The following is a 20,837-nucleotide window of genomic DNA, read 5'->3' as shown; positions in this document are numbered from 1 at the left end:
CCTCCCCTGCCAGCCTGGTTGTCCCCAACTGCCCTCCCTTGCCAGCCTGATCGCGCCCCTAATTGCTCTCCCCTGCTGGCCTAACTGCCTCTGCCGGCCTGATCGCCCCTAATGCCCTCCTCTGCTGGTCTGATCTCGCCCCCCAACTGCCCTCCACTGCGGCCAATTTGGTTCTGATTGGTCGATTTCTGTGCTAGTCAGCATCAAAAGCTCTGCCTCCTAGGCAGCTATTGGCTCCTCACAGATACCCAGATTTGTTTCAGTTTCTATGCCAGTCAGAGTCAAAAAGTCCGCCTCCTAGGCAGCCAGTAGCTCCTTACATTCACCCAGATTTGGTTCTGCTTGGTCAGTTTTTATGCTATTCAGTGTCTCTGGGCCCATTAACGGGGCCTGATCAGAAAGTCGGGGATGATCAGCAGCCCCAGTGGAGGCCTGGAGAGAAATGGAGGTGTGGCTGTTGGCCAGGTCGGGAGAGAAAAAGAGGCAAGTTCTGATCATCGGCTGCCACAGAGGCTTCAGATCAGAACCTGCCCCTCTCTCTGCAGGCCTCTCTCCAGGCCTGATCTGCAGTGTTTCTCCCCCCGCCCTCCCCCAGGCAGTCAGTGCTGGGTCAGGCACTGGCAGTGGCCCCAGTCAATGCTGGGTCACCCTGGCAACCCAGCACTGTCTTCCGGTCTGGTCAAACCTTCAGTCGTAATGGTCATTATGACCCTGGCTTTTTAGTATATAGATGCTCACAGGATTATCTGAGTGAATGAATTATAGGTGAATTAATTTTTGTTTTTTTACTTTTATTTTGTAACTATTCTTCAGTGAAAGAAGGTTTGGATTAGATGGTATATCTATCTTTTCTGACAGTTTTTTTTTCCTTTAGCTATGATTTTTCATATTTCTCTTGATATAAGTATGTACATATTTAAAAGTGTATATTAATTGTCTTTAATAATAATGTCAGTATGTTTTTATATTTTTAATAATTTACCTGAGTTAAGGTTTTAATTTAAATAATGCCTATAATTAAACTGCAGAATAAAAACAAACTAATAAAGATAGTTGATCTGAATTTTGCCCACATTTCCAGTGTTCGCTTTTTCTAATCTAAATTATATACAGAGCTCTATTGAAGGATCAAATTCAATTTGCCTCTGTTGTTTTTTGAAGAAATTCAATTTAATATTTGAGTATCTACTGTGATAGGTTACTTTTCTAATATTAGTCTTTTATTTTACCTTTTTATTTTTTGCCTTAAATTATTCATTTCATAAAATGAGTTCTTTTAATAAAGTAAAACTTTTCTTCAGAAATATACTTCTGCTGGTTATTACCTTTTTGTTATATAAAACTAAATTCATGTTTTTTGTTGTTTACCTTTTTCATGAAAAATATTTTAGACTTGTCAAGTTGCTCTTAATTTTGCCAATGAAGAAGAAGCAAAAAAGTTCCGAAAAGCAGTTATGGACTTGTTGGGCCGACGACAGAGGAAATCTGGTAAAAAAAAAAAAAAAAAAAATTTTTTTCCCCTCCTAATTCCTTTTAACAGGAGCTAGCAAGCTATGGCTTCAGGATAGATCTGGCCCATTGCCTGTTTTTGTAAATAAAGTTTTTTTAAACACAGTTATGCTCATTGGGTTACATATTGTCTATGACTGCTTTTTTGCCACAACACAGTTGGGTAGTTATGACTGAAAAAAAACTGAAAATCTAAAATATTTACTATCTGGTCTTTTATTTTTTTAAAAAGTTGCTAATCCTTACATTAAAAATTATATACTGACTTTTAAATTTGCATTTTTATGGCATTATTTGTAACTTACATTTTAAAAGTATTTCATAATTGATGAACAAATAATTTAGGCAAGTCTTGAAGCAAATAATCAAAGTTACAACAAGATCTATAAACATTGCCTTGTCTCTATTTTGTCCCTAATGTTGTAAATGATGAAATCATAAGGAACTTAGTTTAATGCATAAGATGCTAATACACATAAAACAATTAGAGAACGATGCATTGCAGCATAGAGCTTTAAATTCTTTGGTATATAACTATTTGACAGTGTGCAAGACCTTTCTGTTGTAAAGTAGGAGAAGGACAGTCATGAAGAAAGGGGAAGCTCTCCAGAATTATCTTAAGCAGATCAGTTGTAGGAGAAATAACACATGGAGTTGAGGTGAGCAAATAAATTCCTTTAACACTAGACATTCCCGTATACTCCTTGAAAAGTCTTTCTGTCCACCCAGGGGTACATGTTACCCCAGTTTTACGATTACTGTATTCAGGATTGTATTTTACCAATAAGAGGAAATAAACCTCTGGGGAGGGAGGGGATGTGTGGGAGGGAGGGAGGGGGGCAAAAAAAAAAAAATCAATAATATATATTAAAAAAATAAAAATAAAAAAAATAAAAGCCTAAAATAAATAAATAAACAAATAAATAAATAAATAGGAAATAAACCATAAAAATGCTAGAAACTGGATTAGGAAACAGGAATATAAAAGTATATATTCTAGTTTATACATCTTTATTGTTCTCTTAAAGGGTTTCAAAGTGGGAGATGAGGTAACACTGAAAATAAAATGAAGCCATAACCGGTTTGGCTCAGTGGATAGAGTGTCGGCCTGCAGACTGAAAGGTCCCAGGTTCGATTACAGTCAAGGACATGTACCTTGGTTGCTGGCACATCCCTGGTGAGGGGTGTACAGGAGGCAGCTGGTCGATGTTTCTCTCATCGATGTTTCTAGCTCTCTATCTCTCTCCTTTCCTCTCTGTAAAAAAAAAAAAAAAAATCAAAATATATATATTTTTTTAAAAAGAAAAGAAAAGAAAATGAATTAGGTTTTTGCCTCAATTATTATATCCCACTTGTAATAGTGAATAGGATAATTATTAGGGGCCTATTATTTTTGTTAGTTCTTTTGGCAGCTAAGGCATTTGCCACTTGATTCCATGTTAGGAAAGGATTTAATGCTTTCAAATTATTTATGGTTCAGTGCGTAATTCGGTGATATGCTCTAGTGATAGGCCAGGAACTCCTGGAGACTTCTTTCAGTCAAAATATGTGACATTTTCAATATGCAAAAGAGTAAAAAATACTTCTTAAAATATATAATAGTGACTTTGAAATTAGTAGGTCACTTACTCTTTTACCTGGTACAAGAATTCTATTTGATATACCGGTAGTTCCTAAGCTTTTAGACAAAGTGTTTCAAAAGGAGAAAGATCACAACATTAGGGAGAGAGCTGAGTCATCATTTAGTAACTCTTCATGCTAACTCAAATTCCAACCTTACTTCTCTTTAACTTACATGTATGGGGTTCAACTTTTGGGGCAGGAATAGTATTATCTAAGTAATTGCTTTTAGAATTTACACACTCAACTTCATATTTATCTCAATTCTAGTGACACGGTGCACGAAATTCATGCACATTGAAAGAGAATTAATTAGAGGAAATACTTTAATATTGCTCTTTGCCCTTTCTCTATAATAGAAGTCTCAGAGATGAAAGAAAATTAGTAAAATGTATATGAAAATCTTCCTCCTGTCAGAGTCTGGGGTGTGCCATGGGAACCAGAGTCAAGTCCCTGTCCACCCACATGCACCTTGAAATCACACAAGACCCAGACCCTGGTGGCCCCATCCCCATTAAGCCCCATCGGGTGGGGGCATGGCCTCAGGTCACCTGGCCCAACCGCTGGGGCGGGAAGTGCGACCTGAGGTCCCTGATCAAGCTCTTCCCAGCAGGGTGCACAGCTTCAGGTCCCCCAGCCTGGCACCGGGACGGGGTGCAGCCTGAGGTCCCCCGAGTAGGGGCGCTCGTCTTGAGTTTACTCGTCAAGCCCTGCGGGCGGGGGTGCATCCTAAGGGTCCCCCATCAAGCCCTGCTCTGTAGAGGCATGACCTCAGGTCCCATGGCCTGGCACCAGGGCAGGGGGCATGGCCTAAGGTCCCCTCGCCAGAGGCCAGAGGGGGTGGTGCAGCCAGAGGTCCCCCATCAAGCTCCATCTGGCTGGGGATGTGGCCTGAGGTCCCCCATCAAGTCCTGCTGGGTGTAGGGTGTGGGGGGGAATGCAGCCTGGGGCAGGGGACACAGCCTGAGGTCCTTTGTCAAGCCCCGCCAGGCAGGGGGTTGGGGGGTGTGCAGCCTCAGGTCCCTGCTGATTGCTCATTAAGGCTTTTTATGGGAACTTGGCCTCGGGTGTGGGTGCAGCCATCTTGTGTTACGGAATCCCTGTCTCCGATGTGGGAACAGCCATTTTGTTATGGTGTGATGGTCAGTTTGCAGATTCCCTCTTTGTTAGATAAGGTATTTCCACATCTGTGTTATTACCAATTTTAAGAAATATTTTGTCCCTGGATGCAGAGAAACATCATCTTGGAAATTGGAGATAGACATTCATTGACATAGATAGGACTAAATTACTTCAACTGTTTCATAAAGTTATTTCATGAGACCACCAGATGGAGTAATATATTTATATTTACTGTTGCCAGGATTCTTAATTTGTTTATAATCAAATTATTTTTATCATGTGTGTTTTCTCTTTAATTTTGGAGAATTCTTAATTTTAAAATGTCTGGAAATTATATTTGTTTAAAGTTCTTTAATTACTTTGAACTTTTTAAACCAAAATTGTCTCAAAAGTGGTATGCGAGAGTGTGAAAACAAAGGATTGATAGCAGTTCTCTTTGCTTTACTCCTACCTAATTGGCTTCAGCTTTTCACTATTTTTTTGTTGTTTGCCCCATTACTAGACATTTGAGTATTCTCATTAACTTTGTACTTTAATTCAGTCCTCTAGCTTTGAAACTGTCTCCATGCTGATGATTCCTAAAGTTTATCTTCACTGCTGACCTCTCATCAACTTTCAAATTTGTCTACTTTATTTGGGTTTCAGAATAGCCTTCAAATTTAGTATATCTGAGCAGAACACTTGATCCATCTTCCTTAACCCCAGTCAGACCTGTTCCTTGTCCATGCCTAGTCTTCCATAAGAGAAATTTCCTCCCTCTTATCACTCTTGCTCACCATGGTCTCATAAATCCTGTCAAGTGAGTCGCATTGGCTCCACGTTCAAAATGTCTTGGATCCGTTTCTCACCACCTCTGATGCCTTCACCTTAATTAAAGCCATCAACACCTGTCATCCAGACTATAACTCCCTCACTAGTTTCCCTGCTTCCAGTCTATGCCTCATACTATCTTCTTTCTTTATAGTAGCCAGAATAAACTTTTAAAAATATAGATTAGATCATGTCTCTTGCCATTTTCCAAACCTATAAGAGCTTTGTATTATATACAGAATACAATCTATATACCTTACCTATGGCCTGTGGGACCTTACATTATCCAGTTGCTGGCTCTCCTTCTATCTTAATCTCATTCCACTCTTCCTTTCTCTCACTCCGGCCTGCCTTCATAATGTTCCTTCATGCTATTTCCTTCTCCGGGCCTTTGAATATGTTCCCTCTCTCACTTTATTCCGATGTCCGCTCAGTTGTCAGTTCCTCAGAGAAACCTTACTTAACCACCTGTAACCAATCAAGACAGGAGTTTAAGTAGATGTTTTATGTTGATTTTTGTCTACATATGTCTAATAATATTCTTTAATTTATTTTCTGACAGAGAAAAGACGAGACGCCCCTAATGGTAAGCTTTTTTATAATTATTGATCAAAAATATCTTAGATTATAGTTTAATCCTTATAGAGACATAAATCACACATTAATACCTAATTAATATTTGATCTAATACTATGTTCTTATCTTGTCTTACCTAATAATAGACAACATGTAAATTGACTGTACCTCTGCTATGCCACCAGCCAATTAGTGCAAATTAACCCAACAAAGATGGCGGTTAATTTGCATACTCAGCCACCAAGTCACCAAGTGATGCGGGCAGAATGCTTGCATGGTTGCCATTTCCACAGTGCAGGTGTTCTGCCCCACCCCTGGTCTCAGGGCCTCTGGCAGCGTGGAAGGAGGAGCCAGAGCAGAAAGAGGCGGCTCTGGGGCCTGAGCGGAAAGGTGGTGCAGGGAGCCAGGGAAAGGAAAGCCCAGTCTAGCAGAATCTTCGTGCATCGGGCTTCTAGTTTTTAGATAACAGATGATAGATGAGGCTTAGAAACCTACTCTTTTTTTTTGGATAAAAGAATACTTCATAGATCACTAATCTTATATCTTAATTCTGTATTCACAATTAATTAAATTTGGAAACTGCCCATCTAGCTTTAATATCTCCCTTAAAGGCACTAAGTTGTGCCAAGCATGTTGATTCAGCTCTTACTTTTAGATTTATCTTTTTGTCTCATTTTGAAACATTTCACACTGGTAATATAAAACTAGCTCCTTTCAGTGTTTAGAGCTAATAGCTCCACATAGCCCTCCTTAACTTGAGGAAGTATTATGGATTCATGTATTTAAAAAAGCACTGTATATTAAAAGTAATACCAATATATAAATGACAATGTCCCAAACCTCTAGGGCAGAGATTCTCATTTGGACTCTATAAATCCTCCTTTAAATTGTGTGCCAAATTTTATAAGTATATGTGGTTTTTACTCTGGGGAAAGAGAATCCATGACATTTATTATATTTAAATGGTGTTCCTTATCCTAAGAAGGTAAATAACTATTGCCCCTGATTATAATGGGGAATATAGCTGTTCCTTTATAAAAGGATCTCAAATCTCTCATCAGAATTTAGGAGTAATTATTCAGAGAAACACTTAACATAATACAGAGTTCTTACTAATAACAAGTGTTAGTGACTATTGGAATTTGCTTCTTTTAAACAGATGTAATGCTTTCTGATTTTGTCCTTAAATTTATTTTCCAATATAAAAACATGAACCAAATGTTATTGTATTAAATTTTTTATTATTTGCCTTACCAGTTTTGTTTTTGTTTTGTTAATATATTTGTATTGATTTCAAAAAGGAAGGGAGAGGGAGAAAGACAGAGAAATAATGATGAGGGAGAATCATTGATTGGTTACCTCTTGCATGCCCCACCCTGGGGATTGAACCCACAATCCAGGCATGTGCCCTGACCGGCAGTCAAACCGTGACCTCCTGGTTCATAGGTCAACGCTCAGCCACCACGCCACACTGGCTGGGCCTTACCTTTTTTTTTTTAATGTCTGACTATCTTACCTAATGTGCCAAGTATTATATACTTTGACTTTCTCTTAGTTAGTTAGTTAGTTAGTTAGTTAGTTAGTTAGTTAGTTAGGTTAATCCTTACCGGAGGATATTTTTCCATTGACTTTTAGAGAGTGGAAGGGAGAGAAACATCGATGTGAGAGAGACACATCAATTGGTTGCCTACGCACACACTTCCTGACCAGGGCCTCAGTTTTCGAGCCTGCAACCGAGGTACGTGCCCTTGATTGGAATCAAATCCAGGACCCTTTAGTCTTCAGGCTGACACTATATCCACTGGGCCAAACTAGCTAGGACTGACTTTCTCTTTTATTTATTTATTTATTTTTTATTTTTAAAAAAATATATTTTATTGATTTTGTACAGAGAGGAAGGGAGAGAGATAGAGAGTTAGAAACATTGATGAGAGAGACTCATCGATCAGTTGCCTCTTGCATACCCCCTACTGGGGATATGCCAGCAACCAAGGTACATGCCCTTGACCGGAATCGAACCCGGGTCCCTTCAGTCCCCAAGGCGACGCTCTATCCATTGAGCTAAACCGGTCCCGGCTGACTTTCTCTTTTAAATGAAAAATTTAATACTAAGTTTATAGGGTTTCTGTGGAAAAATGAAGTACTCAAAAGTACTTAGCATAATGCCCAATAACTTAGTTATCATGATGAAGACAGTAGTAAAGATAATAGCAGCTACTATTTAACGATCATTGACAACCTGCCAGGCATTGTCCAGCAACTTTATGTTGTAGTAGCTCCTAATATCCCCATTTTATACGTGAGCAAACAGGCACGGATAGGTAACTTGTTCAAGATCACCTAACTATTGTAGTAAGTGGGGGAATAGGATTCAGTCTCGAGATCTACATCCAGAGTCACTTAGCCACTGAACTATATCAAGATGTTTTTAAAGGAAAAACTGAGACCTAGAGGGGGTTAATAATAACATGTTTCAATTCACACAGCTAGCATGGTGCAGAGGCAAAGGAAGTAGAAGCACTGAATCAGAAGTCATTCATCTGTGAGCCTTTAAAGCAGTATTGTAATTATTTTTCCTTGATATGTGCTCAATATTTTCATCTCTTTTTTATTTTATTATTTTGCGTTCTGTGAGCATATAATCAAGTACCATTGGGAAGGCTTCCTAGTGATGGCCTCTTTGGAGAGAGTGACCTAAGATTTGATGTTGTACAAATGATAATAAAATAAAAGGATATAAATATTTTATGGTTTTTCAAAATTTTAACCTTTTCAGTCCATATAAAATGTATTTTTCAAGAGGTACCTAATTCATGAATAGATAGAATTTGCATATTCTTTATGTGACAGTGGCATCTCACAATTTTATCTCTATTAAGAGAGAGACTCATAATTAATGTAGTTTCCTTCTCTGAGGTTGGTCTTGGTTTTAAATCTTTAGATCTGTAGTTCTGACCCCTTGGTGCAATTGTCCCAAATTAATTTTTTCATTAAATAAATGGAGAGTTAAAAAAAAAATAGAATCGTTAAACGGCAAAAATACACAGCATATATTGCCAATATTTGTATACTTATTTATAAAATATACATATAATATGGTATTAATATAACACATTACAATAAATAATGAAATAATAATTAATATAAATTTTAATTTTTTTTTCCTCCTGCTTTGCAGTCAATTGCCGTGTTCTCCTTACTGTGTGGAGACCCCTGTTTTGGAGGCAGCATATTTTTCTTTTCTGCATTTAGTGCAATACCACTAGGTGGCAACGGACACCTTAATCATTTTGCATTGTCCGTGCTGTGTCTCAGATCGTTACATTATCAGTGTAGCAGACCTTTTCAAATGTAACTATTAAAAGGATACTTTATGTAGAAGTAACATGTATTCCTGAAATGCAATTCAGTGTCTTCCTCACTAACTCCTAATCCATACATCTTTCTTTTTTCTTTATTGGTCAGTCTCACCTTTTAGCTTAGATGCTTTCCCTTAAGATTTGCTCTCAACTTCATGCCTGCTTGACATCAGAGGCCTCTGGGCCACCTGTTTCTCAACTATTTTACCTTGGTGAGAGTTCCTACTTTTTATGTAATTAAGGGAAGACCTTAGTTTATTCTTTTAATTTTAAAACTAATTAGAAATGCTTTTTAATGAGAATATTTAAAAAAACAACAACACACATTTCTGTGACAATTGTCCTTAATCAGAAGATGGTAATTTATCCTTTGACAAAAGTAAGGGAAATGGCCCTCTCTGTTAATATTTAGTTACCACCTGTTCTTAGGATGAGTATAATTTTATTAATGGCAAATTAAATTAAACTTCTCAGAAATGATTTAAGAATATCTCTGTTACCAGATCTCCTATAAACATACTTATTAAAAAATGACTCTGCCTAATACCCATTATCACTTTTGAAACAAATATTTAATTGGGCTTTAGAACACCATTTTAAACTTATTTCCTAAAACTTTCAAAGTTTGAAATAAATTACTATTGTCAACCCAAATAACCAACTACCTCATTTTATGAATGTGTAGAAAACCTTTTATCTAAATTGTGAAAGTTAGTAGGAAATATTTATTGAATAATGATTATTGGGCTACAAACTTAAGAGAACTGATAAAATGATAATATTTGTAGTATTGTTATTATTAATCACTTTATGGTTTGAAATTTGTGTAGAAAGCACAGGAGTTAATAGAAAGGCTAGAGATCTAGGAATCAAGTAGACTTTATCATTGCTTCTGTCACTGTATCACTTTAGACATGTCACCTGATGGTTCTTGCCCTTAGCTTTCATATATAAAATGAAACATTTAGAAAAACTTTAAATTTCCCAACTAATACAATAGTAATTTTCTAATATGTTTTTAATCTAGGTATTCTTATATAGACTTAAATAACATCTTAACAAGTACTAATATAATTTATATATAATGACATTAAATAGCTAATGCCAGGGCTTTATAACTGTATGGCACATATGTTACAGTATATCCATATCTAATTTTTAGGTAGAGAGAGGAATGGAAACAGTGCAACTACAGTATGAGTTAAACTGTGTTATTCAATCCACATAGTACAACTATTATACAGTGTGAATTAAATTGTTATTCATTTCACATAACACTTTCATTTCTGTCTCTTCGTCTTTGAACTTTCCTCAGAGATGGCTATGTTATTTTTCTCTAGTGACTTATGAATTGGGCTTATAAGAACCTTTGATTTGTTATTTCCCCAGAAAATAATTGCTTGGATAATTCAAACTGTTAAACTTAACTTTATTTAATTCTTACCTTAGAATATCCATAGTATATTAGATTATTACTTATTAATTGCCACATAGTATATTAGATTATATAAGCTAAAGCAGCATAAAAATTTTTATGGTCTTTTATAAAAACTAATTACAGTTGAACCTTGAACAATATGGTTTAAATTGCTTAGATCCATTTCTATAAGGATTTTTTCCCAGTAAATATGTACAGTAATATAATGTATTTTCTCTTCCTTACAATTTTCTTAATAACATTTTCTTTTTTCTAGTTTACTTTATTTGTAAGACTATAGTATATAATATATAGAACATACAAAATACTTGTTGGTTGACTGTTAGTTTTTATATATATATTATTGATTTTTTACAGAGAGGAAGGGAGAGAGATAGGGAGTTAGAAACATCAATGAGAGAAAAACATCCATCAGCTGCCTCCTGCACACCCCCTACTGGGGATATGTCCGCAACCAAGGTACATGCCCTTGACTGGAATCGAACCTGGCATCTTTCAGTCCGCAGTCCAATGCTCTATCCACTGAACCAAACAAGTAGGGCTGTTTTTGTTCTTGATAAAACAATAATAGGCTATTAGTAAGGGGAGTCACAACTGTGTGAAGTCGGCACCTCTAATCATTATGTTGTTCAAGGATCAGCTATGTAGTTGCTAATTTTCTTTTGTTTTAATGGTGAATTTGTTGCTTTTGTAAGGGTGTGGCAATTAATAAGTAATAATATAAGAATAAACTCCATATTTCATGTACTCACAACTGTAAACCTAGATTTGCCCTACCCTGAAGTTGCTGTATGAACACCTATTTAGGAAGGATGGTATGTATAAAGAGAGCATCTAACTCTGTTACTCCTAAATCAGTCTTAACTCAGTGCTTATATTCTATTTTATTTATACTATTGAGTATCAAGATAAGAGTAAATAATTTGCAGTATCTTACTGTGGACAGTCTTGCTCTTACTGATTGGTAAATTATGAGAAGGAGGAAAGCAGAAAGGGGAGAGTGAGAAGTAAAATCAGGTCACTAGATAAGTCTATGAAGGTATGAGTATGACCCCAGTTCAACCCTCTAACACACAAATTCTGGGTATTCTCAATAAGTTCTCTTATTTTTTGAAGTTACAGCAAGCATAGAAATCTGATGTCTGAACTACTTGGAAAATCCAAGTCTTTATCTACTGTTTAATAAGCTTTCTGTATTGCTTAACTAACCTTTGTCTTTTTTTAATTGAATATATCAGGGTGACATTGGTTAGTAATATTACATAGCTTTCAAGTGTACAATTCTATAACACATCATAGCTTGGATCATTTGCATTGTGTGTTTACCACTCAAAGTCAGATCTCCTTTGTCACCAAATATTTAACCCCCCTACCCTTTTCTAACTCTCCAACATGCCCCTTTCCTTCTGGTAATCACCATATTGTTGTTGTGTCTGCAGGTTCCTTTGTCTTATTTGTTTATTTGTTGCTTTCCGTTTTATGTCTCACATATTATTGAAATCATATGGTTCTTGACATTTTCTGTCTTTATTCTCAAGATGCATGTATTCTCAAGATGCATCCATGTTGTTACAAATGGCAGTATTTCATCTTTTCTTATGGCTGAGTAGTATTCCATTGTGTATATGTACCCACATCTTCTTTATGCAATTGTCTATCAAAAGACACTTTAGTTATCTCCATGTCTTGGCTACTGTGAGTAATGCTGCAATGAACATAGAGGTACTTATGTCTTCGCTAATAAATGTTTTTAAATTTTTCAGGTAGATACTCAGAAAAGGGGTTAGGAGATTTTGTTCAAGTCTTCTGTATTATTTGGAAATCGTCCAAGTGTCTATCAGTAGGTGAATAGATAAAAAAAGCTGTGGTACATATTTACATAATGGAATACTGCTCACCTGAAAAAAGGAGAAAATCTTACCCTTTCTGTCACAACTTGGTAGACCTGGAGAGCATTATGCTAAGTGAAATAAGCCAGTCAGAGAAAGACAAATACCATTTGTGGACTCTAATGATCAAAATGAATTAAGCAAAATAGAGACAGACTCATAGATAGATAACAGGCCGATACCTGTCAGGGGGACGGGAGGTTTGGGGGAATAGAAGGGTTGAAGAAAAAAAAATTTATGGGCTCTAGCAACTGCTGATTGCCAGGGAAGCAGGAGTGGTGGGGCAGGGGTAGGTGGAGGAGGGTATTTGGGGGGGATAAATGGTAGTGGAAGAAGACTTGACTTGGGGTAATAAGTTGTACAGATATGTTGTCGATTTGTGCACCTGAAACATGTATAATTTTGTTAACCAGTGTTACCTCAATAAATTAAAGAAGAATCATATATTAAAATGAGACCTGAAAAGAACATGTATGACCCTTCTAGTAACTTTATAAGAAAATTTTACATGGAATACATTTTGTTCAGACTCTTATACTTTAAGACCAATAATATTCTTATGAATCATAAAACAGGTTTTGTGCTACATTTAGTGCAACTCCTAAAAATGCTATTAACAATAATTTAACAGGTACCTAAGATAATTTTACAGTTGGTTATTGCAGAAAATGAGTTTCGAGAATTTTTTTTCATGTTAAGTTTTTGAGCTCTGTACTTAAGATAGTCAAAGTCTATTCTGATGGGGAAAATATTACTAGACTTAAATATGAATGTTTTGAGAAAAAGCAGCAGTAATTGCAGTACTTTTTTCCTCATAAACTAAAATTGAAACAAAGAAGTAAGACTAGATTTCTTTGTTAGATTTAAAAGTAAAATAGGTGGCAATTTTACCTTTTTAAAAAAAATTATTATTCTTGTTATAAAACACTGTATCAGTGACTAATGTGTTGGATGTGAGGCAAATACTGTGTGAAAATATAAGGGACTAGACCAATTAGATTTACACTCTTGTTGAAAATTTATATTCTTCATGAGATTTAATGTTATAAAAGCACAAGCTTGTTTTGAAATAATGTATGTATGCTAATATGTTTTAAGAATGTGTTATATAGTCTTTTTAAAACTTAGGCAGTACTTTTTTCTTTATAAAAATTAGCTTGCAGTTTTAAAATTTAAATAATTTGTAATAATGAAGTGGTCCTACTTCAAAAAAAGACATTTTAATTATTATGATTATAATAATTATGTTAAATTACAACTTTTTAATATTATTTAAACTTTATTTGCAGGTCCTAATCTACCCATGGCAACAGTTGACATTAAAAATCCAGAAATCACAACCAATAGATTTTATGGTCCACAAGTTAGCAACATCTCCCATACCAAAGAAAAGAAAAAAGGAAAAGCTAAAAAGAAGAGATTAACCAAGGCAGATATTGGAACACCAAGCAATTTCCAGTAAGAAAGTTCCTTTTGTTGTTTTTATCTTTATTTTTTTTATTTAGTCACTAGAGGCCCGATGCATGAAATTGTGCATAGATAGGGTCCCTAGGCCTAGCTGGTGATCAGGGCCAGTCTGTGGGGTGAAGGGGGACCCTCGTTGACACCTGCCTTGGCTGGCCTAGGTCCTGTGGGCTGGAAGCAGCTCCTGCATTGAGTGTCTGCTTCCTGGTGGTCAGTGTGCATTATAGTGACCAGTTGTTCCACTGGTTGTTCCGCCGTTCAGTTGATTGGTATATTAGGCTTTTATTATATAGGATTGTGACGCTAGGTTTTTAATTTGTTATAAAATTTTATTTTACTAGAACCCTTATATTTATCACTTACATAGCTTTTATAGATTTTGCTGCAGTTTTCTGTTTGTTTTTTAAGCTAACTTTCTGTGGATCTTACCGTTTATTTTACCTTTTCATTCATTAGACAAGAAAAGGTAAAGTTCCTTTAATTATTGGATATAAAGGTGATTTCTCACTTTACTCTATAAAAAAAATGATATTTAGCAATTCCCTAGAGGCATTGTCCTAATCTGTTTGGGGTACAATAACAGAATACCATAGACTGGGTGGCTTATGAACAACAGAAATTTGTTTCTTACAGTTTTGGAGACTGGGAAGTTCAAGATAAGGCACAGGCAACATTTGGTGTCTGGTGATGTCCCACTTCCTGGTTCATAGACATCTGTTTTCTTGCTGTGTCCTCACAGGTTAGGAAAGGGTAAAGGAGCTCTCTGGGGCCTCTTTATTAAGGGCACTAATCCCATTTATGACCTAATCACTTCCTAAAATTTTTACTTCTAGATATTATCACGTTGAGGATTGGGTTTTAACATCTGTGAATTTCCAGGAAGTACAAATATTCTATAGCAGGCATTATTTTATTAGCTCATTGCAAAATTCATTTCCTCTCATGTTTGTATGTGAAAGCCTAAGCAACTAACCGGTCGACCGGTTGCTGTGATGTGCACCAACCACCAGGGGACAGATGTTCAACATACAGGATCAGGCTCCCTCCTATCTGGGTCAGGCTTGCGAGGATTGGGCCGAAACCGGCTATTCGACATCCTCCGAGGGGTCCCGGATTGCAAGAGGGTGCAGGCCAGGTCAAGGGATCCCACCAGTGCACGGACCGATGCACCTGGCCTCGTGTTTGTGTGTGTGTGTGTGTGTTGTATTAATATTCTAGTTTGACAGATTACGAAATGAATGCTCAGAAAGATTGTACAAAAATGTTAAGACTCATTTAGTAGCAGAGCCTGGGTTAGAATCTTCATCTTCTGCCTTTTTGTGTATTATAGTTTTTCCCTGAATATTGTTATGTCTATGAGAACTGGTAAGGCCAACAATTCAGTGGGCAGATTGGATTTCACATATATCATGGTGTTAATGCCCTTTGTTTTTTCCCCTATCTTCTACTTTAGGCACATTGGACATGTTGGTTGGGATCCAAATACTGGCTTTGATGTAAGTGTCTTTTCAATCCATAAACATTACTCTCAGTACATGGGAATATTATGGCCTCTATTTGGATTTTTGTCCTTATTATTTATTGTTGTGTATTTTAGTGTTTATTTAATGTGCTATGTTTATATACATATCACTAAGGTTTGAAACCATAGTATTGTTCTATAATTCATGGCTAGGTCTCTAAAGAGAAAATTTTTATATACCTTGGCTTTATTTTACTGTATGAGTAAAATCCTTATATTTTGAAAGCAAAGGGAAGAAAATTATTTCTGCTCAATTATTTCAGGGAAATAAACATATGCCAAATTACTGGAAAATACTATAATCAAATTCTGAATATTCAGTTGTTTAATGAACTATGTCTTTTCATTCTGTTATTTTTGGCAATTTCGTCATTCATTAATTTATAGCACGATAAAGATAGGTGAAACTTAAGGCATAAAAAGGTGTTTAATATTTTATTTCCACTTTGGTTATTTAAGTAATAGGTATTTCACATTTGACAGTCAGGATTTGGAAAAATTAATTTGAAAATAAATATTTCTGATTGAGGTTAAAAATCCTTTTGGTTGTTTTGTTAAAACTACAATGTTAACTCTGTAAGTGTTGAGTGCCTTTTTGTGTTGGACAATGCACAGGGTGCTTGGGGTTCTCAAATTTTCAAATTGATTTGTATTTTTTGTGTGGTTATAACTAAATCTTATTTAGGATAATGTAGTAAAGGTGAGCATTAAATATATCTGAATCGTGAATTGGTTAGAAAAAATCTAATTGACATGCCCTGTTTTTTAAGGCAAGGAACAAAAAAAAGACACGGAGATAAAATATAAACTAAATTATTTTTAAAATATGTATATATTTATTGATTTCAAAAAGGAAAGCAGAGGGGAAAAGAAATAGAAAAAACATTGATCTGCTGTCTCCTGCATGCCCTGTGACCTCCTGGTTCATAGGTCAATGCTCAACCATTGAGCCACACTAGACAGGCTAAAATCAATTCTTATCCTTTTTGTATTTTTTAAATAAAGTTTAGTTCACATACAAATAATATAACCATATTAAAAGTTTATGAACTTAAAAGAAAATAATTTCATAATTTGTACAGATGGGAATTAAATATTATGCTTGTTTTTAAAAATTGGGATAGATTTTATTAGTTATTTTATCTGTTGTAGCTGAATAATTTGGATCCAGAATTGAAAAATCTTTTTGATATGTGTGGAATCTCAGAGGCACAACTTAAAGACAGAGAAACATCAAAAGTCATATATGACTTTATTGAAAAAACGGGAGGTGTTGAAGCTGTTAAAAATGAACTACGAAGGCAAGGTAACTTTTATTTCTATTTAGGAATCCTGATCTATTTGTTCTTTTGAATCTTTAGGTTAAGTTCTTGAAAGGCAACTACACACATTATTGTGAACTATTTGAACCTTCCTTAAGCAAATGTTTGAGTTTATTCATAACTAGTTTGGCCCAGTGTACTATGTTTTACATTATTTTGGTATAATAACAACAACAAAAAAGTTTTGTTTATTATAAAGATATCTTATATTAAATTTATGAAAATTCATACAGAATCTCCTGGCTATTTTATGTTAGAATGAAAAAATATGATTAATATTTTACTTAATGAATCTTAGAGGCCATTAAAGTTTTTTTTTATTACAATACAGAGGTATTAATTTAAATATCACTACCTAATCAGTAAATTATAAGCATATTTAGGATATAAATAACAAAAATACTTCTACTTATTTTTATTTTATTTTTATTTTTTAAAATATATTTTATTGATTTTTTACAGAGAGGAAGGAGAGGAATAGAGAGTTAGAAACATCGATGAGAGAGAAACATCGACCAGCTGCCTCTTGCACACCCCCTACTGGGGATGTGCCCGCAACCAAGGTACATGCCCTTGACCGGAATCGAACCCGGGACTTTTCAGTCCACAGACCGACGCTCTACCAGTTTCGGCTCTATTTATTTTTAAATACAAACTTTATTTCTTAAAGTATAAAATTTTTCTTTTGATACCTGGATGCACAAATAACTTGCAACCATTTAAGATCAAAGCACCTTGTGTTTTAGTTGTATCTTAATATCACAATAAAATGCAAAGACTAAATTTTCCAGTATGGCAATCATTTCTTTGCACCTTATTTATTTGAAAAGCTACCTGCTTTTCTTTGTTTATTATACTCATAATAAAATTTAGCAGAGTGAAAGCTCTAGTTAGTCAAATCGTTCTTCTGAAGAATTTACCTGTCATTTTAACTTAGGTGTTTGACTTACCTGAATTTTTAACCAATGATGTTCACTTTATTTTTCATTCGTTCATTCATTCATATATTCAGTAAATATTATACTACCACTAAGATATGGTCTGTCTCTGGTCTCAGAAATTTTATAGACTAGTGTGAAAACAGATATGTAAACAGGTATTCAGTCATAATTACTATTGTGGAAACACAATGCTAGTTCCACTGAAACTAGTATGATGCTAATTTATCTTACTTTGTTAAATAATTACGTTTCTGTAGATTTTTAATCAGACATTGTGAACCACTGCACCATTGTGATAAATGCTCCCAGGGGAAGTCAGAGTTGCTGTTAGTGTACAGATGGTGGGAAGTCCTGAGGACCCTTGTGTGTTCCTTGACTCTTTTTGTTCTCTGTTACCACAGACCCTTACCTTATACCACCAGATGGTTCTCAGGGTCTCTGAGCTCTCTGAGTTTATAAGTACAAATTATTGTTGACATTTATTAGACCACCCGTCCTACAACCCTTTCACCTGAATACCTGTAACAGAGTTTACTATATTATCTTGCTTGGGTTTGTTTGTGTTTTTAAATTTTATTATTACTGCTTGTCATTTTAACTGATTTTAAAATATTAAAATAAGTAAGGCTTTCCCTCAATTAAATGACCTAAAACAAAAAAAGGCACAGGCATTAAATATAAAACAGTGTTGGGGACAGTTATTTATTATCATACTCAAGAACCTAATTCCTAGTGTAGAACTTTCTTGACACCAAACGGTGGTTTTTATACAAGATACATTTTTAAAAGGGAGAATATGTTAAAATTTATTACACAAATATTTCCTAGGCTGAGCAAATAATGTTTCTATAAGTATGAAAAAATTAGGGGAAAGTTTGAGTTTTTCTGTAAGAATCTATTGAATCAAATGTCTTAACACTTAATTTTGTAAAATTATGTAATCAGGATTATAAAAAGTACTAGACTTGTGTTTTCCAGTTTATCTTTCTTTGTGTGTATGTGCAATTGTCTGAAATCCATTAACTCGTAATAATCTGCCCTGTAGGTTCACAACACTGGAGCGGTATGTATGTGGGATGTTATTTGGCCCAGTGCACTAAATTATGCATGCTGTGGTGTGTTTATTTTCAGAGAAGCTCGAGTTCATTTAGCTTGCCACCAAATCTAACATCCAGTGAGGTTTGTTGCCCTCAACAAAAACTACTAATGTTTTGGGCATATAGATGCTTAAAGTAAAAAGAAAATTTATTTCTTTATGAGTCAGAGTTCATATTTTGTCCACAATTTATATAATTGAATTGAAATTCTGTGGATTTAAAAAAAAAAAATCCTGTTCCCACAGCACCGCTGTTGTTTTTATGACTTATTAGGGGTCCAATGCATGAAATTCATACAAGGGGCTCAGCCTTCACAGCCCCAGCTTTGTCCAGAAGGTCATCTAGAGGTGATTCTGCTGTTCAGTCTATTTAACATATTAGCTCTTTATTATATATGATTATGCTTACTTTTAGTCATTGCTTTTCATACTTGACATTATTTAATATCCTATGTAAAGCATACTTACATTTTTACATTTGTGGCAAGAAGGGAGGACCAAACATAAGCTCACACTTAGTTCTATAATTGCCTACTCAAAATTGTCAGCATTCTCATAAGTTTTACTTTGTGATTAATAACATTTTTCTGAGTGCATGAGAGCAGTTCTTTAATGTTTCCCTGAGTTCTATAATACTGCATTTAAGTATTATAATATTTTGTAATTTCTATAAATATCTACAGAATTATCTACTAATTACTATTAATATGAATATTTATCTGAAACAATTAAAATATATTGGCCTTCCTTAATATAACATCAAGACAAGGTTTTTTTCTGTAAATATTTAAAAAAAATTTCATTTTAACTAATCTTTGATAATAATAGTTTTCATTTGATCTAAGAAATAGTATGCCATTCTCAGTCTAGTGTTTGTTATGACTCTTAGAGTTTTGAAAACTTATAGGCCATCAGACTTTCTCACAGTGTTGTTGTGTGGTATCTGCTTAGCAGACATTTTTGTGCATATAAACCTAACTAACATTGGGCTAAGATCAAATGTGAATTTAATTATTTAACTCACATTTTTAGGTTGGGATGTGGCATGTTGTTTTCCTCACAAAAATATAGACGTTTCTCTTATTTTCAAGTTAATAGAAATACTGACCTCTTGCTATACCCCAAACTGAATGCAGCTGACCTTTTTTCACTATAAATTAAGGCTTCTTCCCTGAGCAATGATTTAGTGTCTATTTGAATGGGTATTAGCTGGATCCTAAATTATTCTAATAAATGTACTTACTGTAAGTTCTACTGAAGAAAATATAATTTTACATATAAAAGATTCTGGATGGAAATTCCTCACTGAAACTATGAGAATGACTAATATTTTTTATGGTAGAATAGAGTGGGTCCTTTTCTTCTTGATAATAAACAACTAAAACATAAAAGTGCCAGTGTAGGCAAATATAATTAGTATTTGAAATAAAAAATTTTAAGTTGGTTAAAATGAAATCTTTATACCTGCTTGAAGGATTGTATGGACTGTCTTATTCAGGGAGTATACATACATACACCATGTATCCTCTTGGTTTCGCCCTTTTTTACAAAATATGCTAGGTCTCCTTGCTTTGGATTTGGTCAGAAAATTGGGCATATCTTAACTCTGCAGCCCTTATGTCTTGATGCAAATCATAGGAGCCTGATCTCTGATGGCCTACATCAAAGGTTTACATTTTAAAAGAAAAGTATTATATTTGGGTTCAGCTCAGATTACTTTGAATGAATTCTAATGTCAGGCTACATTAGCTATTTAATTCTGAATGTGAATTGGTTTTATAAAACAACTAAATATATATTTGATTATTTAAAGAGAGAAAGTGCTCATTAATTTTTATTAAAATGTAAAATAATACTGTTGACAAAAATATTTAATTCTGTTATTTTGTTAACATATTTTTTAAAAGTTTACTGCCTTTCAAAAGTGGTGCTAATTTCTAAAAACTACATTTAACTGTTTTTAGCTAATATTGAATATTTTTTTCAAGAAACAACAGGAAGGTGATCTTTAAGCAGAGTATTCCTAAATAGAATTGTAAGATACCATCTGTGGTCAGATATCTTTATAAAATAAAAAAGATGAGTGCTTTTTTTTGTCTTATATAGTTTTTTAAATATATGTTAAAATAAGTTACTTTTCACTGATGTTTATGGGAGGAAAACATGCTT

General features: G+C 34.7%; 1 protein-coding gene across 2 annotated transcripts in view; it reads left to right on the top strand.

Moving 5' to 3' along the window:
- The window catches only part of WASL (WASP like actin nucleation promoting factor), a 66,620-nt gene that overhangs the window by 30,773 nt on the left and 15,010 nt on the right, over positions 1 to 20,837 (top strand). For both annotated transcript variants that reach the window (XM_036425689.2, XM_036425680.2), the window contains exons 4-8: positions 1,392 to 1,488; positions 5,624 to 5,647; positions 13,613 to 13,781; positions 15,241 to 15,283; positions 16,462 to 16,615. In XM_036425689.2, coding sequence (XP_036281582.1) covers positions 1,392 to 1,488; positions 5,624 to 5,647; positions 13,613 to 13,781; positions 15,241 to 15,283; positions 16,462 to 16,615 — 487 coding nt within the window. The remainder of the gene's footprint in view (positions 1 to 1,391; positions 1,489 to 5,623; positions 5,648 to 13,612; positions 13,782 to 15,240; positions 15,284 to 16,461; positions 16,616 to 20,837) is intronic.

This window comes from Pipistrellus kuhlii, unplaced genomic scaffold (assembly GCF_014108245.1).
Source record: "Pipistrellus kuhlii isolate mPipKuh1 unplaced genomic scaffold, mPipKuh1.p scaffold_m20_p_10, whole genome shotgun sequence".
Classification (NCBI taxonomy): Eukaryota; Metazoa; Chordata; class Mammalia; order Chiroptera; family Vespertilionidae; genus Pipistrellus; species Pipistrellus kuhlii.
Note: the sequence above shows the minus strand (reverse complement) of the source record. Positions and strands in the feature narration are given on the sequence as shown.